The sequence below is a fragment of the Thunnus maccoyii genome, chromosome 3 (assembly GCF_910596095.1).
Source record: "Thunnus maccoyii chromosome 3, fThuMac1.1, whole genome shotgun sequence".
NCBI classification, from domain to species: Eukaryota; Metazoa; Chordata; class Actinopteri; order Scombriformes; family Scombridae; genus Thunnus; species Thunnus maccoyii.
The window spans coordinates 17,811,196-17,833,654 of record NC_056535.1 but is presented as its reverse complement, the minus strand read 5'-3'; the positions used below and the strand labels follow the sequence as shown (position 1 = coordinate 17,833,654).

The 22,459-nt window shown below is 39.3% G+C and overlaps 3 protein-coding genes across 6 annotated transcripts; 2 read left to right on the top strand and 1 right to left on the bottom strand.

Annotated features, from left to right (window-relative positions):
* Positions 1 to 270: 270 nt before the first annotated feature.
* rpusd4 (RNA pseudouridine synthase D4) lies at positions 271 to 3,860 on the bottom strand. Its single transcript, XM_042406053.1, has 6 exons — positions 3,379 to 3,860; positions 2,365 to 2,572; positions 2,184 to 2,277; positions 1,649 to 1,799; positions 1,452 to 1,549; positions 271 to 714 (listed from the first exon to the last, which is right to left on the bottom strand). The coding sequence occupies exons 1-6, from the start codon at positions 3,773 to 3,775 to the stop codon at positions 511 to 513; spliced, it is 1,152 nt and encodes a 383-aa protein (XP_042261987.1). The 5' UTR covers positions 3,776 to 3,860; the 3' UTR covers positions 271 to 510.
* Positions 3,861 to 3,964: 104 nt separating this feature from the next.
* Positions 3,965 to 15,522, top strand: LOC121893897 (WD repeat-containing protein 82-like). Of its 4 annotated transcripts, XM_042406062.1 has the most exons (17): positions 3,965 to 4,746; positions 4,995 to 5,095; positions 5,457 to 5,523; positions 6,557 to 6,656; positions 7,179 to 7,295; positions 7,526 to 7,681; positions 7,791 to 7,860; positions 7,948 to 8,090; positions 11,115 to 11,288; positions 11,926 to 12,021; positions 12,114 to 12,218; positions 12,323 to 12,337; positions 12,429 to 12,470; positions 12,598 to 12,723; positions 12,916 to 13,066; positions 14,602 to 14,723; positions 14,844 to 15,502. In XM_042406062.1, exons 1-17 carry the CDS (start codon positions 4,586 to 4,588, stop codon positions 15,009 to 15,011), a joined length of 1,914 nt encoding a protein of 637 aa, XP_042261996.1. In that variant the 5' UTR covers positions 3,965 to 4,585; the 3' UTR covers positions 15,012 to 15,502. The 4 variants fall into 4 exon arrangements, with proteins under 4 accessions (XP_042261996.1, XP_042261995.1, XP_042261993.1 ...); XM_042406059.1 differs by lacking the exons at positions 3,965 to 4,746; positions 4,995 to 5,095; positions 5,457 to 5,523; ... (3 more) ...; positions 7,791 to 7,860; positions 7,948 to 8,090 and adding exons at positions 9,524 to 10,146; positions 10,947 to 11,024 and having other exon boundaries at positions 11,110 to 11,288; positions 14,844 to 15,522; XM_042406060.1 differs by lacking the exons at positions 3,965 to 4,746; positions 4,995 to 5,095; positions 5,457 to 5,523; ... (4 more) ...; positions 7,948 to 8,090; positions 12,323 to 12,337 and adding exons at positions 9,524 to 10,146; positions 10,947 to 11,024 and having other exon boundaries at positions 11,110 to 11,288; positions 14,844 to 15,522.
* Positions 15,523 to 18,174: 2,652 nt separating this feature from the next.
* Positions 18,175 to 21,323, top strand: LOC121893910 (cytokine-inducible SH2-containing protein-like). Its single transcript, XM_042406080.1, has 3 exons — positions 18,175 to 18,522; positions 18,947 to 19,103; positions 19,389 to 21,323. Exons 2-3 carry the CDS (start codon positions 18,965 to 18,967, stop codon positions 19,898 to 19,900), a joined length of 651 nt encoding a protein of 216 aa, XP_042262014.1. The 5' UTR covers positions 18,175 to 18,522; positions 18,947 to 18,964; the 3' UTR covers positions 19,901 to 21,323.
* Positions 21,324 to 22,459: the final 1,136 nt, after the last annotated feature.

The window sequence follows — 22,459 nt, the reverse complement described above, 5'->3', positions numbered from 1 at the left end:
TTCTTGTGTGTATGTATAGTAGGTTATTAAACAACATATACTGGTGGAAAAATCCTTGTTTAGCTAACACAGTCCTTGTATCAGGATTCATGTCAAGCAATTCAAGAATGAAAAGTATTAAGCGCTGTGTTGTTTCATTTGAAATACAGAATGTTGTGGCCTCTTAAGCCCTTAACTAGTCACACAAACAGCATTCATACTGTAGTGGTGCCTCCCAGGAAAAGAAATGTGCAGATTTGGATCAGACACATTGACAAAAAGCATTTATAATACAGTTTGGCTTCATTTGTTTATTACTAAAATGAGCTGTATAGCACTGTACAGTAACATGTTACACGTTTCACACCATTTTCCACACAGCTTTCTGTGCATAATTTCACAAAACATCTCTCCAATGACCCACCTTAATATAATTTAACGTCCCATTTAATTTAAATGGTTATACTCTTTGTTGTCACATCGCAGTCTGAAATCCTCCACAACTGATGCACACTTCTTTTGGACACAAATTTATTTTTGGTCTTTTTCATCAGGAAGAGATAAATGCAGTCTGCTCAGTGTTTGTGTGAAGTATTTAGGGAGGGGACAGGACACACTGACGTCTGCTTGACTGGTTCCTGGCAGCGTCAGCTGTCGAGAGTGCAAATGAAGAGGAAGATAACGGATCTTGCTCTGTTCCAGTCCAAGGTTTCCCAACACACGTTCTGGTAATTTCTGGGGATCAAAATGTACCATTTAAGTTATGAAGAAGTGACAAAACAGAAATCATTGCCCCTTGCAGAAATGTGCGTTATATGGAAGGGTGTGCAACTAAAACTCCTGTTTTGGATGCCAGTAGGGTAGATGTGAGAATCACTGAGACTGACGGCTCACTGGTCTTTCAAAGACCACAACCTTGAAGTCGAACAGCAAGACTTCATCAAAATGTTTGCTTGTGGGAGGAGGCCCTATGAGAATTAACCTTACAAAAAACAGCTAGAGTATAAAGGCCATATTCAGAACACGTCACACTGTTGCCTGTTTATTTGAGGTACTGTAGGGATAAACACAAACACTTTGACACCAGATATGCCTTGATTTGTCATCATTTGACTAAACGCTGAGATCAGAAAGCGGTTAGTAGTATGCTATTTTTGTTTTAAGGGCATTTATTGCCGATTGTTGGTGGCATTTTGCTAATGTCTTCCTGGCATTGGCCACTTTTCACAGGAAGATACCACCATAGACACATTTTTCAGGCGTATGCCACTGCTGGCTGACCATTGACTATAATGTGATTCTGGAAGATAACCGCTCCTTGATGGCAGCTGCAGCTGATGAACACTATACTGTTCTGGTAGCTAAACTAGGGAGGCACAAGTGACATGCCATCCAATGCCACATGCCATTAATTTAATAACTGGATCTATGTGACGCCACTAGTTCTCTGTGGTGCATTGTAAACATTTTACCTGGGGTGCCAGTTTGCTCCAGTGTGAATATTTGTGGTCACCGAGGATGGGGCATGCCAGAGCAAACGCCATATGGACCCTCATCTGGTGTTTGGCTCCTGTGGTCACAAGAAAGCAGATAAAGTAGAAAGAAATTCAACAAACTGATTTGGCAGCTATTTCCTGTGACAAGTTCCCAAAAAGCACAATCTTCTCACCAGTGAACGGCTGGAGCTCCACAAGGCTGCAGCCGCTGCTGCTGTCCAGGACCCTGTACCTGGTCACTGCTGACTGGGCTTGCCGATGGCCTCGGACTTTAGTTAAACCATCACCTGCATCGTTCATTTTGAAGAGAGGACTCAAAGCCATCTGAAATTTTTAAAAAAAAAGTTATGAGATTGAAAAAACTAAAAGTAATAAGAATAGTTACACAATAATATATCATTGCTCTATCATTATCATTTTGTTATCAAAACTACTCGTTGTTTTAATTGTAGTAATTTACTTAAACAACAGTAAACATCCATCACATGTTACCAAAACAATGTGATCAACACCAAAAACTCTTGTTCTATTTATGACATACAGAAAAAAAAGCAACTTTTTGAATCGCTGAAACTAGCAAATATTTGCTATTTTTAGTAATGACTACAGCAATTAACTGATGATCAAATTAGGAATTGACTTTCTGTCTGTTGATGTATTGACAAAAAACTAATTGTTACAGCATCAGAACCACAGAAGAAGAGACACCTTGTAGTGCGGCTGAGAGCCTGTGACCTCTCTCTCTATGATGGGAATGTCAATCACTCCTTCAGATGGCACTGGTACACCGACTGTCACGACCCTGAAGAGGAACAGTGAATTTGTGAATGACTAGATGTGAATGCTGGCATATATATATATATATATATATACACATCCTGTATCTTACCAGTATTTTCTCTGCACTTGGTTGTTTCTATTGAGGTTGAGAATGTGCTCCGCTGCTTCTTCTCTCCTCACCAGCAGGAGAGCCCCTGTTGTCTCCTTCTCCAGTCCCAGACAGGGGAGCAGCTGAGAGTTAGACCTGATCTTCATCCCGTCCATCATTTTGGAGAGAATAGGAAGCACCGAGGAGATGGATGTGACCCCTGAGTCATCTGAGACACAGCAACAACAACAAATGCAGCATGATAATTAACACTTTTTGCCAATCAAACAACTTCCATTGTCATTACAGCTGATTCCAATACTGATTTTGCAATACTACAAAGTCTAGTTTCCACCAGTGTAATAAGAGCATTACCAATACAACAAGATCAATATTATCAGCCAACATTGACTTATAACAGATATATCAGAATGGCATTTACAGTATGTTGACAGATATTAATCTGCAGATTAGAGTAAATAAAAAGAAATTCTAATATTTAAGAAACTGGAAACAAATAATATTTGGTATTTTATTGTAAAACCTGATTCAAACAATCAAATAGTTGATTAATTTTCTAGTTCAGTAATCCAGTGTTTCTGATTTTTAAAAATTAAAGTAAATTACGTTATTTTCTACCAATGTAACTATAACACTGCATGTCTTCAGACCAGGGCTACAATTAACGATTATTTTCATTATTGATTAATCGTTAATTGATTTCTTGATTAATTTCTGTCAATACATTGTTAGAAAATAGTGAAAAATGTATTTTTTTAAATTATAATTTTATATTAGAGCTAATGGTGACATCTTCAAACGTCTTGTTTTGACTGATCATTAGTTCAAAATCCAGAGATATTCAGTTTACTGTCATGTATGACACAAAAGCCTCAAATCGTCACATTTGAGAAGCTGCAACCAGCAAATGTTGTTGTTGTTGACTAGAACGAATATTCGATTATCAAATGAATCGATTAACAGACTAATCATTGCAGCTCAACTTTAGACAACTTGCATGAGCTGTCGGTTTACCTCTAACAGGAACACCGTAGGGTTTGTTGATGACAACCACATCTTTGTCCTGGTACAGCACGCCTCTGTGGAGGTGTTTTGCCAGCACGTTGGGATGAACGTTTTGTAGCTGCTGACTGAACCGCTTCAGCTCCGTCACTCTCCTCTGCTGGCCGGACACCGGAGGCTCGGCCGGCTGCTGCTTCGTCCTCTCCTGCTGGACCTTCCGCGCCAGGTCTATCGCTCTCAGGCGGGGTTTGTGTCCTGTGTCCGGGCCTGACGCGTGTTTGGCGGCGGTGGTCTGGCTCCGGCGCAGGGACGCTGCCGACCCCGAACAGCGGCGTGCTTTGACCCCAGAAAAGAGGACATTCAAGCCGGAGCTCCAGTTCCCTGTACAGGCTATCCTGCAGCTGCTCATTGTGGCTGAATGGTACACATTAATATATTACTACAACAGTACACATTCGTGACTCCAGAGGTCACGTGCAAATGACTTCCGGGCCGTAAGCAACTTCATTTATAACACATTGAACTTTTTTTAATTGAACGCACATTAAACAACATAGAGAATGTAGAGAATACATACATAGAATTAAATACAATATTAACGTGGAAATTAATTGAGAAAATGTAAAAATATACATAGAGATATATAAAATAAACAGTCATTTCTTAATCAATACACATAAATAACAAAAAAGTAAATGTAAATCTTTTTATGTCTCGTGTGATGTCTGTTCAATTGTAATAATTGTCTTCATACTGTTTGTAAATTTTAGAATAAAAAACAACTCTTAAACAGTGTGTGATGCCAACAGCAGTTTCCTGTGCTCTGTCGTAACTTCCTTTTTCCTGACAGCGGTACGCTCGTTTGTCTTTCCGGCATCGCCCGCTTGTGTTGCGGCATTTGAAAGCTCGCGGTGATTGACAAACCCCGCCCTGGCGTTGGAAGAGACACTGAGAAAACAAACGGAACATATGGTCGTTGTTTCTACACGTTGGTGTATCGCTGCAAGATGTAAATACTGTTTACATTTGTTCGTTTGTTTGTTTTTTGCTGCTTTTTCCCGGAAATGCAAGCAACAGTCCGTTCATCGCTCGACCAGACAGAGAAAAGAAATGACTCGCTGGCTCCAGTAAACCAGAAGTAAAGAAGGGGACTGATGAGAAAGACGACCCTTTGGTTTTATACTGTATATTGTTTTATGAGAAGCTTTGCGCTACAGACATGAAGATCACAGACAGCGTGTTGCGAAGTTTCAGGGTTGCAAGAACATATCGAGAAAATTCACAGAAAGTCAACTGTGTGGATTACAGCCCAAACGGTGAAAATGCGATATCAAGCAGCGACGACGACTGCATTGTGTTATATGATATCCGGGAAGGAAAGTAAGTATGCATGTTATGACAAGTGGTAACTGTGTAATTATCTTTCTAATCTAAACTCAAAGTAAAATGAATTATGATCAAAATATATTGAATTAATAATCAATTTCCATACCCAAACTGTCTTAATTAGATAAATTGGTTCATATTGTGATTGTTGCGAAACTGTCTGTGGCAGAGCTGTATGTTACCTACCTATGCTCTCAGGTGATCAAATGATTAACAGGTTGAAATGTCGTGTCCTTTCTCAGGCCCATGCGGACCTTGTTCAGCAAGAAGTATGGAGCAGACCTCATCCGCTTCACGCATGGAGACGCACAGACGGTGGTCTACAGCTCCAACAAGCTGGATGGTAATAACTCAGTACTGACAGTCAGCTGTTTGGCACAAAGCACCAAACAAACCACATGATTGAAAACAGAATTCAGATACATGTGGTCTACAAATGGGTCTGAAAGCACAGACTGTGACAAAAATGTTTGATGTTTTAAAAAGTGTGGTTTGTGTGTACATGTGGTGTGTAAGAATAATCCTTTCACTACAAGGATGTCTCTACATTGTCAGAATCATGTCTCAGCCTTAAAGCTGTTTATGTTTTGGCTATAATGGTCACAAATATGAAATACATGTTATATGTGCTAGCACTGTGTGGACTTGTGGTCATGTGGTCTCATGTGTTTTGGTAAATAAAATATTTGTTACTTTTCTTACAGATACCATTCGTTACCTGTCACTGAGTGACAACAAGTACATCCGATATTTCCCAGGTCACACTGCAAGGTGAGTAAAGGCAGCAACAAACAAACCTTGAGCCCAGAGGAAGGATACATTGTGCTGTAATACCAGGCTACAGATTAGTCTCTTTCCACCAGAGAAGGTACAATGAGAAGATGTTTCGTAAATGGTAAATGGACTTCATTTATATAGCACCTTTCTAGTCTTCCGACCACTCAAAGTGCTTTACAATACATGTCAGCGTTCACCCATTCACACACACACATTCATACGCTGATGGCAGAGGCTGCTATGCGAGGTGACAACCTACTCATCAGGATCTAATTAAATGCACATTCACACACACATTCACACACCACTGACACAGCCATCAGGAGCAATTTAGGGTTCAGTCTCTTGTCCGAGAACACTTCAACATGCAGACTGGAGGAGCCGGTGATCAAACCGCTGATTAGTTGACGACCCACTCTATCTCCTGAACCTCAGCCGCCCCAGTATGCACAACGCTGGTCAGATGCTGGGTGAGGAAGTGACTGCACACATTTTTGTGATCCAACTCTTGTTTCCTGGAGAGCATTTCAAGCCTCTAATCAGATCAAACCAAGAAGTAACAACTTGCATTTCCAAGTGGAGTTATGCATAAGTAGAATTTCATCAAAATGGTCACAAAAAGTAAATTTTTACACTCCCTACATCTTTGAAGTTAGTACTTATTCTAATCCATTGATTATCTATACTTTTTTATCCAGTATGCTGATAAAAAATAGTATGTAAAAAAATAAACATTTACACTAAATTTACAAAGAAAAATTGTGCTTTTATAATGTATTTCCAAACACATTAGCACAGAAGTTTGCCATGCTTGCATCTGTGACAGTGACTATTGTCTGTGCTCCGTTCTTATTTTATTATTGTCTCCAGCTTGTTCTTATTAGTATCTGAGATAACGCTGCTGTTCTCAGTTCTCAGAGGCATCATCAAAGTTACGCCTTGTCCTTTTTTGTCTTATTACCTTGTCTAAAATTATCTTTTTTTTTCTTTAAAATTAATTTGATTCTCCTGTGATTTTTATTTTCAGGGTTATTGCTCTCTCCATGTCGCCAGTGGATGATACGTTTATCTCAGGCTCGTTGGATAAGACGATCCGGATCTGGGATCTGCGGTCTCCAAACTGCCAAGTGAGTTGTCTGTGAACAGAATGACACTTCCACTACTGTCTGTAGTCAGTTACTCAAATTTATAATCACAGCTGCTGCTACAACTCTTAGCGCTTTAGATCAGGACCTCACAAATTACTGCACATTGAGGCACTTCTGTGTATCAGCAGTCAACAAAACCCCGTTTAATGAGCATTTGTCCTGTGACCACTGGGTGTCCCCAGACCTGCTTTGCCAACCACTGCTTCTCTTGGATCTTGATCTTCCTGCTCAGATGTAAAACTGCACCCAAACACAGCAGCTGTAATAAAGCACAACATGTAAAAACACTAAATGAAAGATTCTTAAAGAAAATACTGTTTCTGCATCAAAATTCAAAGGTGCCACCAGTAAATAACATGTGTATGAAAAGATACATTAATATGAATGAAGTATGACAAACAATAGTCAGTAAGCAAGGAGGCTGAAATTTGTTGAATATATTCTCAAAATTGAAACTTTCTGTTGAAACATCCCTTTTTATTCCCCATGTTTGTGTTTCAGGGTCTGACAAATCCGCTGGGGAAACCTGTATGTTCCTTTGACCCTGATGGACTGATTTTTGCTGCAGGAGTGGAATCGCAGGCCATTAAATTGTACGACCTTCGTGCTTTTGACAAGGTAAAATGCAAAATCAGCACATTAGCTGTTAGTGTCTGTGCTCGTATGTATGAATGTGGGAGTCGACCTCCATATAGTTGCTTTCATGATTATATCTGATATATTCAGAGGTTAAAGTTCTTTTAAAATTAAAATTCATTGAATACTTAATCCTTGGACAACTTTTCAGGCTCATAAATATTTTCTTTCTTTTCTTTTAATCCCTGTATATGAACTGTTTCTGTGAAAAGGGTCCATTTGCCTCCTTTGAAATGAGGTTTAGTCGCGTCTGTGACTGGACTGGACTCAAATTCAGCAATGATGGGAAACAGATCCTCATCTCTACCAACGGAGGGATGATTCGCGTCCTTAACGCTTTCAATGGATCTGTGCTGCACACTTTTTCTGTAAGACACAAACAGTAATTCCCATTGCCACAAACTTACCCAATTATTATACATCTGTCTGTATATCAGTGCAATTAATTGTAAGTTTCCTAACTTTGCTCATTCAAAGGGCTACAACAACAGTAAAGGCATATCCCTGGAGGCATGCTTCACTCCCGACTCACAGTTTGTCATGATTGGTAAGCCCTTACACCTCAGCTTTATATTTGTGTCTCCGCTTGTGAGATCTCTCTCATGACTGTGACAAACTGCGTCTCGCTGTACAGGCTCAGAGGACGGGAGAGTCCATGTTTGGAGCACAGAGAGTGGGATGAAGGTGGCTGTGCTGGATGGGAAACATTCAGGACCCATCAACACCCTGCAGTTTAACCCCAGATACTTGACATTTGCGAGCGCCTGCACTAACATGGTGAGATCAAACATATCACAATAATCTCTCATTGGACAAACTGCTATGAACAGAGCACTCGCTAATACCTTCTTCTTCTTCTTCTTCTCTTTCTCTCAACAGACATTTTGGCTCCCGTATGTTGATGACCTATAGAGGGACGGTTCAGTGACCTTAGTGTGTTGAACTGCCTCTTTTGGCATGATGAGAGCCTCAAGGCCTAATAGTATTTTGGAGGAAAAAAGGTTTTTTTTTTATGTTTTTACCAACAGTATTTTTAAAATTAAAAAATGATTGATGCCACATCCCACATATCTCCTTTTAATAGTAGTTTTTTTTACAGAACTTGTGAATATTCATGTTAAATTAATATTGTTACACTGTATATTGTCATGTCATGTATAACTGATAATCAGTGTTGTTATTGTTTAAATATTTGAGAATAAACAGTTATAGATGAAAAATCAGCTACTCTTTCCTTCCTTTGTGCCATGATACTAAACTAAAATACTTTTATCATCTAGATAAATCTTTGATATACAGCAGCACTGATGAATGGGGAACATTTACATTTTATAGTAAATTGAAATGTTTCACAATTTCTCCAATATAAAATTGATAAGATCATACAAGTTGCTCTTTGTTTATGGATAATTTCAAACTTAAAACAGCGAATATGTCTTAAAAATGGGTCTTTTATTTTTAGATAATTACGGGATTAGAGGATTGCTGGTTCTCACAACAATGACACTAAACTTGTGAGCTCACTTAACAGATGCAAACAGAAGTTCCCTCAGTCAGTAAACCAATCTGTGAACAAACACGCAAGAGAGCGAGAAACGCAGACAGCTTTAATCAATTTGATGAATGGGTGTTTTTTTCCTTTTTTTGTGCACATAATGTGTGTCTTCCTGAAGTAGAAGAGATGGGGGTGGACTCTATTGAATAATGTATGGATGCTTGGGTTGTGTACTCACCACTGAGTGAATAATGGATGATCCCATCACAGGTAACCTCACAGGTGCAAAGTTATCTTTCTCTCACCCACCGCTGAATGTGTGGGAGGAGAGACGGAGGAATAAGGTGTGATATTTTATGCTCTTGTCACTCATTTTCTTTCAAACATAACACTTTTTTCCCCTCTTCTCACCATCACTCATTCCACCCAAATACACACACATACTGTACAGTGTATACTGACTTTGTTAGTGTGTTTTTTGCTTTTGTCTTTGGCCTGTTGTACAGATCATTCACAAGCCAACTCTTTCAGTGAACACACTACATATTTGGAGCTCTTTGCCTTACGTTTTGGGATAAAATTAGGTTGTATCTCGCTGTAACAGACATCACATTCCCATACTTTAATAGTGCGCAGCCTTTTCTGGCTTTTTCATTAATTTTTAAAGGCAACCATGCCAATAAAAATACACAGAATGTACTGACCACAAATACCTGAAATCCCCCCATTCTTAGTCCAGACAACAATGTTGAAATGTAGCTGTCAGATTCTCGCCTGGTGTCACATTTCTGCGACTAGGCGGCTGGAATTTGAGATCACGCAGTTGCGTCAGCCTCAAGCTGATCAGACACTCTTATGCGAATGAGTGATAAATTGTCATTACATGTGGTGCACTGACAGCATCTGAAAAGACTTTAGCACTGATGTCATGGCGGGTAGATTTCTGCATAGCCTGGTTTGCCCCTCACACACAGCACAATGCAGTATTTGACACGAGAGAGGCTCCCACACCGAGACCTTTAAAGTTGTGGTCATCGATACGCAAAGAGTTTTAGATCAGTGGTCAGGGTGGCATATCCACTGACAGGCACGTTATTACTCATCAGCCACAGTTCCGCAGATTGTATTTCAAGTGAATATCCCGAGTCACCCTCGAGGCGTTTATGTCACACAGGTGCGCGTGGGTCCATCTGTCTGCCATCAGTGGAGAGGCAGCCTTACCTGCTGAGCAAGAAGAGCGAGGACACAGTGATCTGGACCTGGTCCTTCTTCCATGAGAGGAGTGTGAAGAGCTGAAAACTGACTGCCAAAAGATGTCACACCAAACTGGAATTAACGGTAAGTACATTTTTTAAGAGGATGCTCTGGAAGTTGTGTCTTCGTTGTTTCCAAACTACTTTTTTACTTATTTTTTTTAGCTTTTGAGCTGTGCCACGGTAAATAATTCATCCTCACAATCTCACTGACGATATTCTCAGATTTTTTTTAATGTTATCTTTAAAAAATCATCTTGAAGCAGTAACTTCACTGTCTTTCTACCTGCTGTGGATGTAAATAATTATAGACTGTAAGATCAGCACATCTATAGAATTGTAATCCTGTTTTAGACTGATTCACATCAAAAATGTCCAGCGATCATGATATTTAGCACCTACAGACATTTATGGATAGTTTAAGAGTTACCATTATAGTTATATAGTTATACATACAGTACATGTGTTATGGCATTTGGTAATTGGAGCGTAGGGGGACGGATTGGCGGAAGCATACCTCTCTCACCTTTCTCACCTGATCTTACATCATTTATGAGACCGCTGTGTTTGGTAACCATGGTGAGAGAGAAGGAGGGAGAACATTAAAAACCTCAATCTACTTTCTAGTACCAAACTTCCATTCATAGGTTTGAAATTCTGGGATTGGTGAGGTTGTTTCACCCTCAAAATCATATTTCTCAGTGATTATTTGGTCATATGTCTCCTGTCTGAGTCACTTTAGGTGATAGTGTGACTATCTGGCACCGGATCAAATTTTCTACCTGAAGTGGAGTCTCATGTTCTTATTTACCCAACTCTGTCTCACTTGCTGTCAACCCCCCATCCTCAGTTTTGACTTGTCTGCCTTATATCTGGTTACTTTAGCAACATCTGAGCTCAAAGAGTTTCTGGCCCGAGCAAGGGGAGGTGCCATCAGAATAATGAAGATTGTCATCATGAATGGTAAACACAGACAGTTGAAACAGAAGTAAACTTTCAGTTGACTTGTTCTATATATTGAGATGCTGATACAGGTTTTTGTCTGCAGAGGAGTTGGTGTTAGATTCATACAGAGAGCCAGCACAGAGCTGGGACAGGGACTATGATCAGTTCCTGCTTCCTCTGCTCACGCCTCAGGAGCCGTGCTACATCCTCTACCGTCTGGACTCCCAGAATGCACAGGGATATGAGTGGATCTTCATTGCCTGGTCACCTGACCAATCACCAGTATGTCCGGAAACGCTAATTCACGTTATCACCCTGAACAGCCACAGTCATAACTTCAGTCGCTCAAAGTACTGCAGACAGAGTTACTGTACACTAAAAATAAGATGAAAAGCAACATTCATGAACTACATTGTTATAAACAAGAATAAAAATATAGCAGGACCCTATGAAAAAACTTCTCTAAATTCATCTGATTTGTCTTTAAATTTAAGTAACATTTTAAAGGTTTTTTTATATGAAGGCAAAAAAAAATGTAAACACAGGTTTGGCTTTAGATTGTGATTATTGTTAATAAGCATAAATTGAAAAAATATTTAGTTTTGTGAAGGATTTAGCATTTATAGTTTACAATGCATCACCTGCCTTCAACACATTCAACATGTCTTGTCATCACATCTTTCCATATTTAAATTAAAAATACTAAAAATGGATCAGAAACTAAACTCAAACAAAGCAACAACAGAAAAGTCATCAATCAGTCTTTTAAACAGCTAATCGACACTCAACTAACTAATTTACCACAAAATAAAAATAAAGACTATTTATAGTAAATACAAATCAATAATAAATCCCAAACCATAATAACAAATGGTTAAAGCTCATTATATCCTCCTGTGTGTGTGCTGGCATCCTGCAGGTGAGGCAGAAGATGGTGTACGCAGCGACCCGCGCCACACTGAAGAAAGAGTTTGGAGGAGGTCACATCAAAGACGAACTGTTTGGTACCGTGGAGGTCAGTAAAATCTCTCCAGCATGATGTCTGATCAGTGAATCGTCATCTGCTGTGATTATGTACCTTCCTGTTTGCCGTGTCTGTGTTTGCAGGACGACCTGTGCTTCCAGGGATACCTGCGACACATGTCCTCCTGCTCCTCTCCGGCTCCACTCACAGCAGCTGAGCAGGAATTACAACAAATTAAAGTCACAGAGGTAAAAGGATATTCAGGCTGTCTGAATATGATATGAACTAAATATCTAACATACTATATATATACTCCATACTTATCCTGTATGCTTCTACTTTGTTCCTGCAGGATAAAGTTGTATGGGTACGTTGATTTTCTTCTTGATAAGAGTTTTGGAGTGTGTCTGTGTGTGTGAGGAAGAATCAGATTTACAAACTGTCTCATATGTCCACAGGATGAACGCAGACGTATTGGGACTCCAACAGCACGAGCGAGAGTATGTCACAATCTATTCATAGACATCTGTTTCAGTCATTAGCTTCCTTTGCTCATGTAGTTATTTTATTTTATGTGTTGAGACGTATTAGCACAAAGTTTTCCATGATTCTCTTTCAACTCTGCAGGTTACGATGGAGTTTGGCTTAGACAAAAGGGCACAGACTCTTCAGGGTCTTGCATTCCCTTTACAAGAAGAGGCCAAGCGAGCTCTGCAGCAACTCAAGCAGAAACGCATCAACTACATACAGCTGGTGAGAAAATCTTTATGGCTAATTACACAGCATGCAAAATGTAACAAACTCTCTGTAAATAAAAAAGAAGCTGTAAGGATCTATTTTCAAAACTAACTGTGCTTCAATGTTTGTCAGTGAATAGCGGTAAAATTGGCTGTGCATGACTTGACCCGTGAACAAAGCATGCTTGTGTATGTGTGTGTGTTGCAGAGGCTGGATGTAGAGAAAGAGACCATTGAGCTGGTTCACACCAAACCTACAGAAACCCATGAGCTTCCTTACAGGATTCCCACAGATTCACCCAGATACCACTTCTTCATTTTCAAACATTCTCACCAGGGCCAGCTGCAGGAGGCGCTCGGTCAGTACACAGGCTCACTGTAGATGTGAGTGCAGCGATTAGCTAATGTAGGGATACAAGTAGTTCACTACTAGAAATAGCATGATCTGTAATTTTACTATTTTCAAGAAACTGGAGGGAGAGCCACATGAATTATGAAGGAATTATTATACATGAAAAGTCTATTGAATTTGTTTTTATTTAAAACATTTTTAGTAATTTTAGAAGCTGAAATAGGTTCCCCTCTCCTTTACCAAACTTCATTTGGTTTCCTACCATAAAAACTGCCATGTACAGTGGCCCTGAAGTGCAAAACACAACAACAAAAAGACAAACGCAACAACAAAAAGAAAGACACAATAACATTTCACAAAATGGAGAAGGTAGGGACAACAATTCTTGTTTGCGATTGGACCAAACCCACATCAAGTCAGTCAGTGATGATGTTTGGAGGTTAACTTCCACCAATGCACTGACTAGTCATGAATGCGTAGTGGATTGCTTAGTGGCTCAATTGTCTAAAATGTTGATGTGTTTTCAGTTTTGTTGTTATGTTTTGTACGTCAGGGCCACCATAACAATGTCTATAGTTGCCAAAAAGAGTCAGTATATTTGTCTTAGAATCTCCCAAAACCTCATCTCCTTATTAAATGACCCAATTAATTTTTATGGTAACAATGGATGAAATGTCTACTGTATGTGTAATGAGAAATCACTCATAGTGACGAACCCAAAGAGAATTATCTCCAGACTCTGCAACTCCTCTCAGCTGGACGAAGTGTTTTAGTGTCTTACAGCTCATTGTTTTGGTTGAACTTGTATTGTTTTGATTCACTCTCACCGCTCTCATCAAACTCATTATCAGCAGCTGTTTGTTTTTTTAACAAAAAAGCTCTTATAAACTTGCACACTACCGGCTCAGTGCCAAACGGCAAACAGAAAAAGTTAGCATATAGCTGCTGAACATAGCAACAACAAGCATTTAGCACCAGATATTTCCCTCAGGAGTCGGTGGAGACCAAACCTGACCAAATCAAACAGGAGAGTGATCAGGTTTCCAAATTTATGCTGATGTTGCTCTGTGTCAGCTGGCTGTTTAAATAGGAAATTTTATCCTAACATGTTCCCCATAGCAAGTTTATAAGGTGATGATAATATAATGATAATGATATAATATGACAATATTGTGTTTTCAGAAAAAGAATCAATTGCAGCTTTCAGAAACTATAACCACTGGCTGTATCAGTGACTGTGTGTAGTTAACTAAATGTTTCTCAGTCCTCTTACTCCTATTTGATTAAGGCCAAGTGTTACAACATGTGCTTTATTGAATGATGTTCTAGTACTCTGTCTACCCTGAGTTTAATGTAATGTGCCTAGAAGGCAGGATGTTATTCTGACTGTGAGCTGTACCATATGAGTCAGGTTTCTGTGTTGCTGCACAGAGAGATTTAACAGCACAAATAATGAAGGGCGATAGTTTAGCAGTAGTTATATTTGATCGAGCAATGCAGAAAATATCAGCTGGTGAAGTGATGACTTAATGTCTCTTCCAGTGTTCATATACTCGATGCCTGGGTACACCTGTAGTATCAAGGAGCGGATGTTGTATTCCAGCTGTAAGAACAGGCTACTGGATGAGGTGGAGAGAGACTACCAGCTGGAGGTCACCAAAAAGGTACAGATCACCCAAATCACACAAATATAGTACCATGATTATGAATTATGATGTTGAAAAGAGTAGTGATTCATCTGTGTACAAGTTCATTTGTGTGTGTATTATTCTGTATGTGTGTAGATGGAGATAGACAGTGGCGACGGCCTGACAGAAGACTTCCTGTATGAGGAGGTCCACCCAATGGAGCACACCTTAAAGCAGGCCTTTGCCAAGCCCCGCGGACCAGGAGGGAAGAGGGGCAACAAACGCCTCATCAAGGGTGCAGGAGAGAATGGGGAAGAAAGTTAGACGTAATACACACATGATACACAAGCAAACCCACACAATATCTATGAATTGACTTGTTATTTGACTGTTTAGCTTCTAGCCATTCCTTCTTTATTTTTAGGCTACTTGAGGACATACTTTTCACACTGGAACAAAAGGGGAAACTATTAATAAATCCATCATAAAGCAGAATTCATATAATTTTCCTGTTGTGAAACATGTTTATGAAAGTAATAGCTGCTCTGTCAACATTGAACAAGAAATTGATGGTTTGAGTCTAATGAGGGTGATTGAGTGGTGATTCTTTTGGTTTATAAAAATTAAATTCAATTTAAGTGTATATGAAAACATGTTAAAGTCATTATAAAGTGTTAATAATTGGTAGATTGGAGGTAGACTGGAGGACCATCTTGCAGATAATTATATAATGATAATAAATAATTATGAAGGGAAAAAATCTACAGTGAGTATAGTTGAGATCCAAAAGTTTTTTTAAAGATACCAAATATGTCAGGCTGAATTTTAAGGAAATGTGTAAAAAATGTAACCTGACGCATCAGATGGTTTGTTACACAGAGACATCTGAGGAGTCGTCCTTGGAAACTGTTTGGAAAAGGGAAGGCACTTTCAAAAAATACTTGGCAGGTGATTGGATGAACCATCTGTCTATCACCATCTTACCTTGCGAGGCAGCTGGATTCACAGCACTGATTGGTCCAAACCACCAGTGGTTCGGACACAAGCGCATAACTTGAAGCCTGACAAGATGGATTTTCGCGTGATCTCGTGATCTTACAAATCCAGTTGCCTCTCAAGATAATATAAAAATGAGGTACAAGACATGTAGAATATTTCTATGTGATGTGATAATGCAGCCATGGAAACACAGAGTCTCAGTGTAAACATCATATAGCTTCAAGTAATAGTTTGAACGAGCTGCTACACAATGACACTGCCTCATAGTGTGCAACAAGAATGTTTTAACAACCTTAAAGCTACTCAGAGGGAAATGAAATGTGATATCTGGATGTTAAAGGGTTAAAAGTGTTATTTTCTTGATTGACTTACATTTGTCTATTACTGCCCAGGTTGAAGGCACTATTGTCCATCCATGTTGCCTTCTCCTGCCTCTGCTTTCCACTTTTGGGAATCAGTTGCCTCACTGTTTTTAATTCACTAATATTGATTAATCTATTTACAACCATTGGGAAATTGCTATGAATTTTCTGTTTTAGGGTGGATTATCCTTTATATTGCCTAGCAATAGGCCTATGCTGTGCCCATCCTTCACTCTTTACCACATGTAAATTCATCTACATCACTTCTCCAGTCACCTGATCAAGGTTTGACTACATTCAACTGAAAGCTGTTGTTTTACATGGTCCTACAATAAAATATTTTCTTTATTTTCTCGTGTCTGTATCCTCGTTTTTATTTATGTTTGTGTGTATGTGATATCCTACAGTCATGCTGGCCGGCAGCAGGGATCAGGGCTCGGTAGTAGAGGTCAATTTGTTGTGTGTTTTCCAGGAAGCCTCTCTACTCAGAAGCCTTCAGCTGCTCGTTATGCTGCCTTCATATCTCACGGGAAACATGGCTGATGTGAACAATTTTTCTCGGAAACACGGTTCAGAGCTGAATGGCAGCTTTCAAGAGGTCATTATCTTTGTACATGGGAATTGTGGGTGGATGGTGATGAATCTTGACTTCTGACAACTTACTGACTTCTGAAATGACACAGAGTAGCTGATTTTCAGGAGAACAAATTAACCTTTTGCACCACATTTTTCTTGATAATGATAATTACTGGTTGAAAGGTTTTGCTCAAAGCATGCTGGAGAGGACCGCAGAGAATTGGCCATAAAATGAATGAATGGATGTTAATATATTATAGTGTTTGGTTTGCTGTGGGCTACAACATTAACTAAACGATACACATTAAGTGCATGGCTGTAGACTACAGACCAAAGGTCTAAATGAATAGTAAGTGAAAATAAATCATGTTGAAGACTTACAAGTCTTACATAATATAATTAATGTAGTATTTACAGGGTTATGGGTAAAAGTCGTAATTTCCATTGGACTTGAATGCAGCATCAAACACATTACTGCTGGCAGAAATAACACAAACATCACAGGAAGCAATGCTCTGTGCCTTCAACATAAAAGGTTGAAAATTCTTACATTACAAGTGATGAAAGAAATAATAAATAATAATCTGCTGTAAGTTATAGATCAGAATAAAATTAAAATTATATTATATTATTATAAATCAGATTTGAAGATCCACAGGTATCTATTTTATTTGGGGACCCAAAGCGTTCAATATTAAATTGTTAATAAGAAATCATGAAATAATAATCATGTAAATATGTACAAACATAGTTTATAACTATGACATATATTTTAATAACTATTGTGAAATGTTTCATCTTGCTTCTTTAGACAATAACAGAGTTTATGCTTATTTTCTTTCTCTTTTTTTTCTTTTTAAGCAGATATTATTTCAAAATGTTCTTCTCTAAAGCAGTGTTTTCCAGTCCTGGTCCTGCATGTTTTAGATGTTTCCCTCTTTCAACACCCCTGATTCAAATGATCTGCTCATCATCAAGCTCCATTCATTTGAATCAGGTGTGTTGGAGCAGGGAAACATCTAAAACATGCAGGGCAGCGGTGCCCCAAACACTCATCTAAAGTCTGATTTTATTTCACAATGCCATCTTCATGTCCGTTTATCTGTCCGTTCATTCACACTGAAGTAACAGTCAAGACTTTGTGATGAAAAATGACATTTTATAAACATAATGAAATAAATTGTCTAAGTCTAAATAATCAGAACAACTTCACAGACTCAAAATGTTGAGGTGGGTTTGGTTGTAATGACCTCTGTATTTCTGAAATCCTGCATACGGTCCTGCTCTCAGCTATATGAGGCCATTTACAAACTTAGAAATCATTTCTCAAAGCAGGTTTAGGACTTATCTACAACACCTGTACTCCTCTCATGCAATGCAATTTTTATTATTCTTATTCTGCATTGCACAAGGATTGACTCCTTCTTCATAGAGTTGTACCATCAGTACGTTTCACTGTGAAATCTGAGCAGGAAGTTCAGTGTGTGGACAGTGTGCGTGTTGACGCAGCTCAGTGGAGCTGCTGGCTGCAGCCTGTCTGTCACTGCGGGCGCTGAAACACAAAACCTTTCTTGGAAACAGATTCCTGGAACCTCCGTCAGTACAAACTCAACTGATCTGTTTTCTGTGCTGCACTTTACTGAATAAAACGCAGCCGCTCCGCTTCTCGCTCACATTTTTACTTCAGCAGACCACCGGTGATATTCTTTCTCATTTTATTTGACTACAACAGATAGTGATTATGAATGTTTTATAGTTTTTGTTGCGCCTTTATCCGACACTATTCGCCCATGAAAATTAATTATTTACCGTGAGAAATTGCTGGATTTTTCTCTGGACTGTTTTTTTCAACTGCTTCTCAAACTGGTCGCAATCCTCATGTTTTTCTGTAATCTAAGGTGAGAATATTTAAAAACAATCGCATAAATTAGATTTATTCTGGCATTTTTTATTAATACAAAAATACAGGAATTGTCTAGACAGCGAGCTTAAAGCTATATAAACTTTATTATTATGTAATTGTTGTTGTTTATTGTGTGTATAGTTTTTGCTTCTGCCTCTTTTTTTGGTATTGTTTGGTTTTCTAGTTTGTTTGCTAATTTTGGACAATGATAGTCTCGTCTCTCATTTTTGTAATAATTGTGATGGTTTCTCAAATAAAATTGTACAACCAAAATATGCATTTAAAGACTGATATGAAAACTTTTACCACTTACTTTATTTCACAGAGTTTTTGGAACAAAATTCAGTATAAACTTCTTAAATCTTGCTTGACACATGTTGATAAATGTGGATGCTCCAACATCAACGTTGTCCTGACAGGGCTTCTGTTAGTCAGAGATGGTTGCCCGGGCAGTGACCATTTTTCATCATGAGGAGCGAGGAGGTTCATGCTACCCACATCCCTCCCCTCCACCCTGGGACCCAGCAGAGGACCTCTGCTGCATCACCACCACCTTCCAGTATCTACAGACCTCAGGTACACCAGCAGCCTCTCTCATTTTGGCATTGAATTTAATTTAATTTAAATATAACATCTAGCTGTTTGAGTCCAGCTCATATACGCATTATTTATTTGATTAAGAGACACTTATGAGCACATGATAAACATTTTGGAAGGTGATATTGTACTAAAGGCTTTGGGGGTGATATTGCAGAAGGAACTGGGGTGAAAAGAGGAATCAGCCTAACAAGTGGATCTAGAACTAAATTAAAGTGAAAAATTAATTAAAAACTGATATCAAAACCACCTGTCTTATTGCAGGCTGGTACTGGGGTTCCATCTCAGCGAGTGAGGCTCGGGATGCTCTCCTGACAAAGTCTGAAGGCACGTTCCTGGTGCGGGACAGCAGCCACCCTCAGTACATGCTGGCCCTGTCAGTGAAGACCCGCTGTGGACCCACCAGTGTACGAATAGAGTACAACAGGGGTTCTTTCTGGCTGGACTCCCTCCTCCCCGGCCTGCCTCACCTGCAGTCCTTCCCTGATGTTCTCAGTCTGATACAGCACTACACTGGCTCAGGCCGCACACCACAGGACCAGGCATCTAATGAGGACAACATCCACCCCAAAGCAAAGCCCAGCTCTGTCCAGTGTACAGCTAAGGACAGTGGCGTGCCTTTGAGGCTCATGCGCCCCCTTTGCAGACCTGAGGCCTTCCCTTCTTTGCAGCACCTGACACGCCTCACCATCAACAGACACACAAACTGCCCCGACCAGCTGCCACTCCCAAAGCGGCTCCTGCACTACCTGCAGGACTATCCTTTCCACATATGAGGGTCTCTATCTTTGCGGTGCAGGACACACAGACAAGAATATGGATCAGGGTCTCTCTCCATTACCACACAGACTGTGAATCTGGAACAGTCTGAGACCCCAGGCAGTAGAGAGCAACCCAGAGGGAGAATAGAGTAATGGTTTAATACACTTCACTGTGACCTCGCTGCTCATAAATGAGCTCAGCCTTGGTTTCCAAGAGGTGGAACAGAGCAGTGCTGAGAAAGCCTCTTATCAGGATTAGAGTACGAGCTGCAGTTATTAATACACTGCTGCCCCAACTGAGAGCAGGCCACCTTTCTGTCTCTCTCTACTTCAACCTGTCAATCTGAAGTATTAAAATAATTTCTCAGTCTGTAATTAAATAATCAGCAGCAGCATCGCTGAGACACTTTCCTCATTACAACCTTTATCAGCATGGTGAAAGCATAGAAGTGCACTATGTCTAACAGGAAGGCTAACAGAAGTAGCAGTAGCTGATGTTAATGTACAATGTATATGTCAGTTTTCTTCTGTCTTCCTTAATGCAGACTTAAAACAATATTATACCAACTGCATATGTCCACATATATGGAGTCATACAGGAAATACACAGATGGTTTACTGAAGTAAAAGTAGCAATACCACGATAGAAAAAATATCTTGTTTCAAGTTGGGCATTCAAAAGTAAAAATGAAAAAGTGCTTATAATGCAGAATGACCCCCTTCGGAGTTTTATATGATTATATATTTATTATTGGGCAGTAATTATAGATCTGTTATGTGTAAGCAGCTGGCTGGTTGAGTTGGAGCCATAAATACATATTTATATTCTGCTGGGTTTTCTATTTTACAACAATGCATCATATTGTATTTGCTGATCTTATATTTGTTAAATCTTAATCTGCAGAGTAACTAGTAACTATAGCTGTCATATACTGTTCATGTCAAAGAAACACAGAGGAGACAAAGTCTAAAGTAGCATAAAGTTGAAACACTCAAGTAATGTACAACTACCTTACACGGCTGGATTAGCAGCCAGGCAAAGAGGAAAACTGCACAAGTGACTCAGACCTGTAAGATCCCCACAAGTTCCAGGTACACTGCCTGTAAGCTGGTTTGTGGTAATTTGATTAGTTGCAAATTTGTTGGAGAATTTTCACCACTAAAGTACATTAAGTACTAAGGTTCTGGGTGTTAGGTTTGACCCTCAACTGACTTTTGATGATCATATAAGAGATCTATGCAAAACCTCTTTCTACCATCTCAAAAACATCTCTCAACTCCACCCCCCTCTCACCCTGTCAGATGAAGAGAAACTTGCCCATGCTTTTATCTCCTCAAGTAGTTACCTTGAGGAGATAAAGCCAATGAGCTCTTCACAGGGATCCCTGGCAGGAGCATCGAGAAGCTCCAGTACATTCAGAACAGTGCTGCCAGGATCCTGATGAGAGTGCAAAAACACAAACAGAGAACACCAACAACAATTCTGTTTTCATTGCACTGGCTCTCTGTCTCCTTCAGGATTCACTACAAAGTCCTGCCACTTACATACAAATCCATTAACGGACATGTGCCTCCCTTCCTACAGGAACTAATCACACCACAAACCTCCACTCACAGCCTCAGATCTGCCAGCAGCTTGCTCGTCCGGCCCCCAGTACTAAGCTCTGCACCACGGGGGATTGAGCGTTCCTAAACCATCTGAGGGCAGCACAGACCCTAGACTCTTTTTATAAAAAAAAGGTCTCAAAACCTTTCCATTCAGGAAGGCTTTTTCATCTTAACTCATATTATTTTCTTTATGTTGTGTGTTCTATGTTATTAATACTGTAGCGCTTTGAGTTTCACTGAGAATGAAAAGTGCAGTACAAATTAAATGTATTATTATTATTATTATTTTAGTTGATACAAGCCTTTTTTCACAGAAGACATTATGACATGTCACAGGAAATGCACAGGTGTTAATAAAATCAACTATGGCTGAATTCCATTTAGCTGCTTCAGTGTTGTGACGTTTTGAGTCTTCAATAGAGCAGAGCTGTTGTTTATGTTATTTTTAACACGTGTGCTTTTCCTAACATAATGTATAAAAATGCCTGCTGTAAAAAAAAAGTCTATTGTCCTGACATGATGCATAGTTCTAAATTAATTTGTGAGATAAACGACTGACCAGTCAGTGGTCAGCAGTGTTTTCATGTCACCGTTTAGTATCAGCTCAGCTAAATAAAAGTTTTTTCACATGGCATGCTCTAAAAAGAGAAAAGTAGACAGTGAAAACACAGCTTTTAATCAAGAATGGACAGACTCTAGGGCTACTTCCCACAGGCAGTTCAAAACCAGGATGTGTCATATAAGCACAAATCTTTTGAGCAAATATACCAACTCAAATGATCCAAACTGAAGTCACAGAAAATAAATGATCTAAGAGCCTAATATGATTGATCCACTTTATTTTAGGATGCATTTTTTCAAAAGCTCTCTGTTATGTATTTTATTTTTAAATGCAGCCCTCATTATACTTGAAATGAGAAAAGATTCACTATTACAGGACTTAGCATCTGTTTATGTTTGTAATGA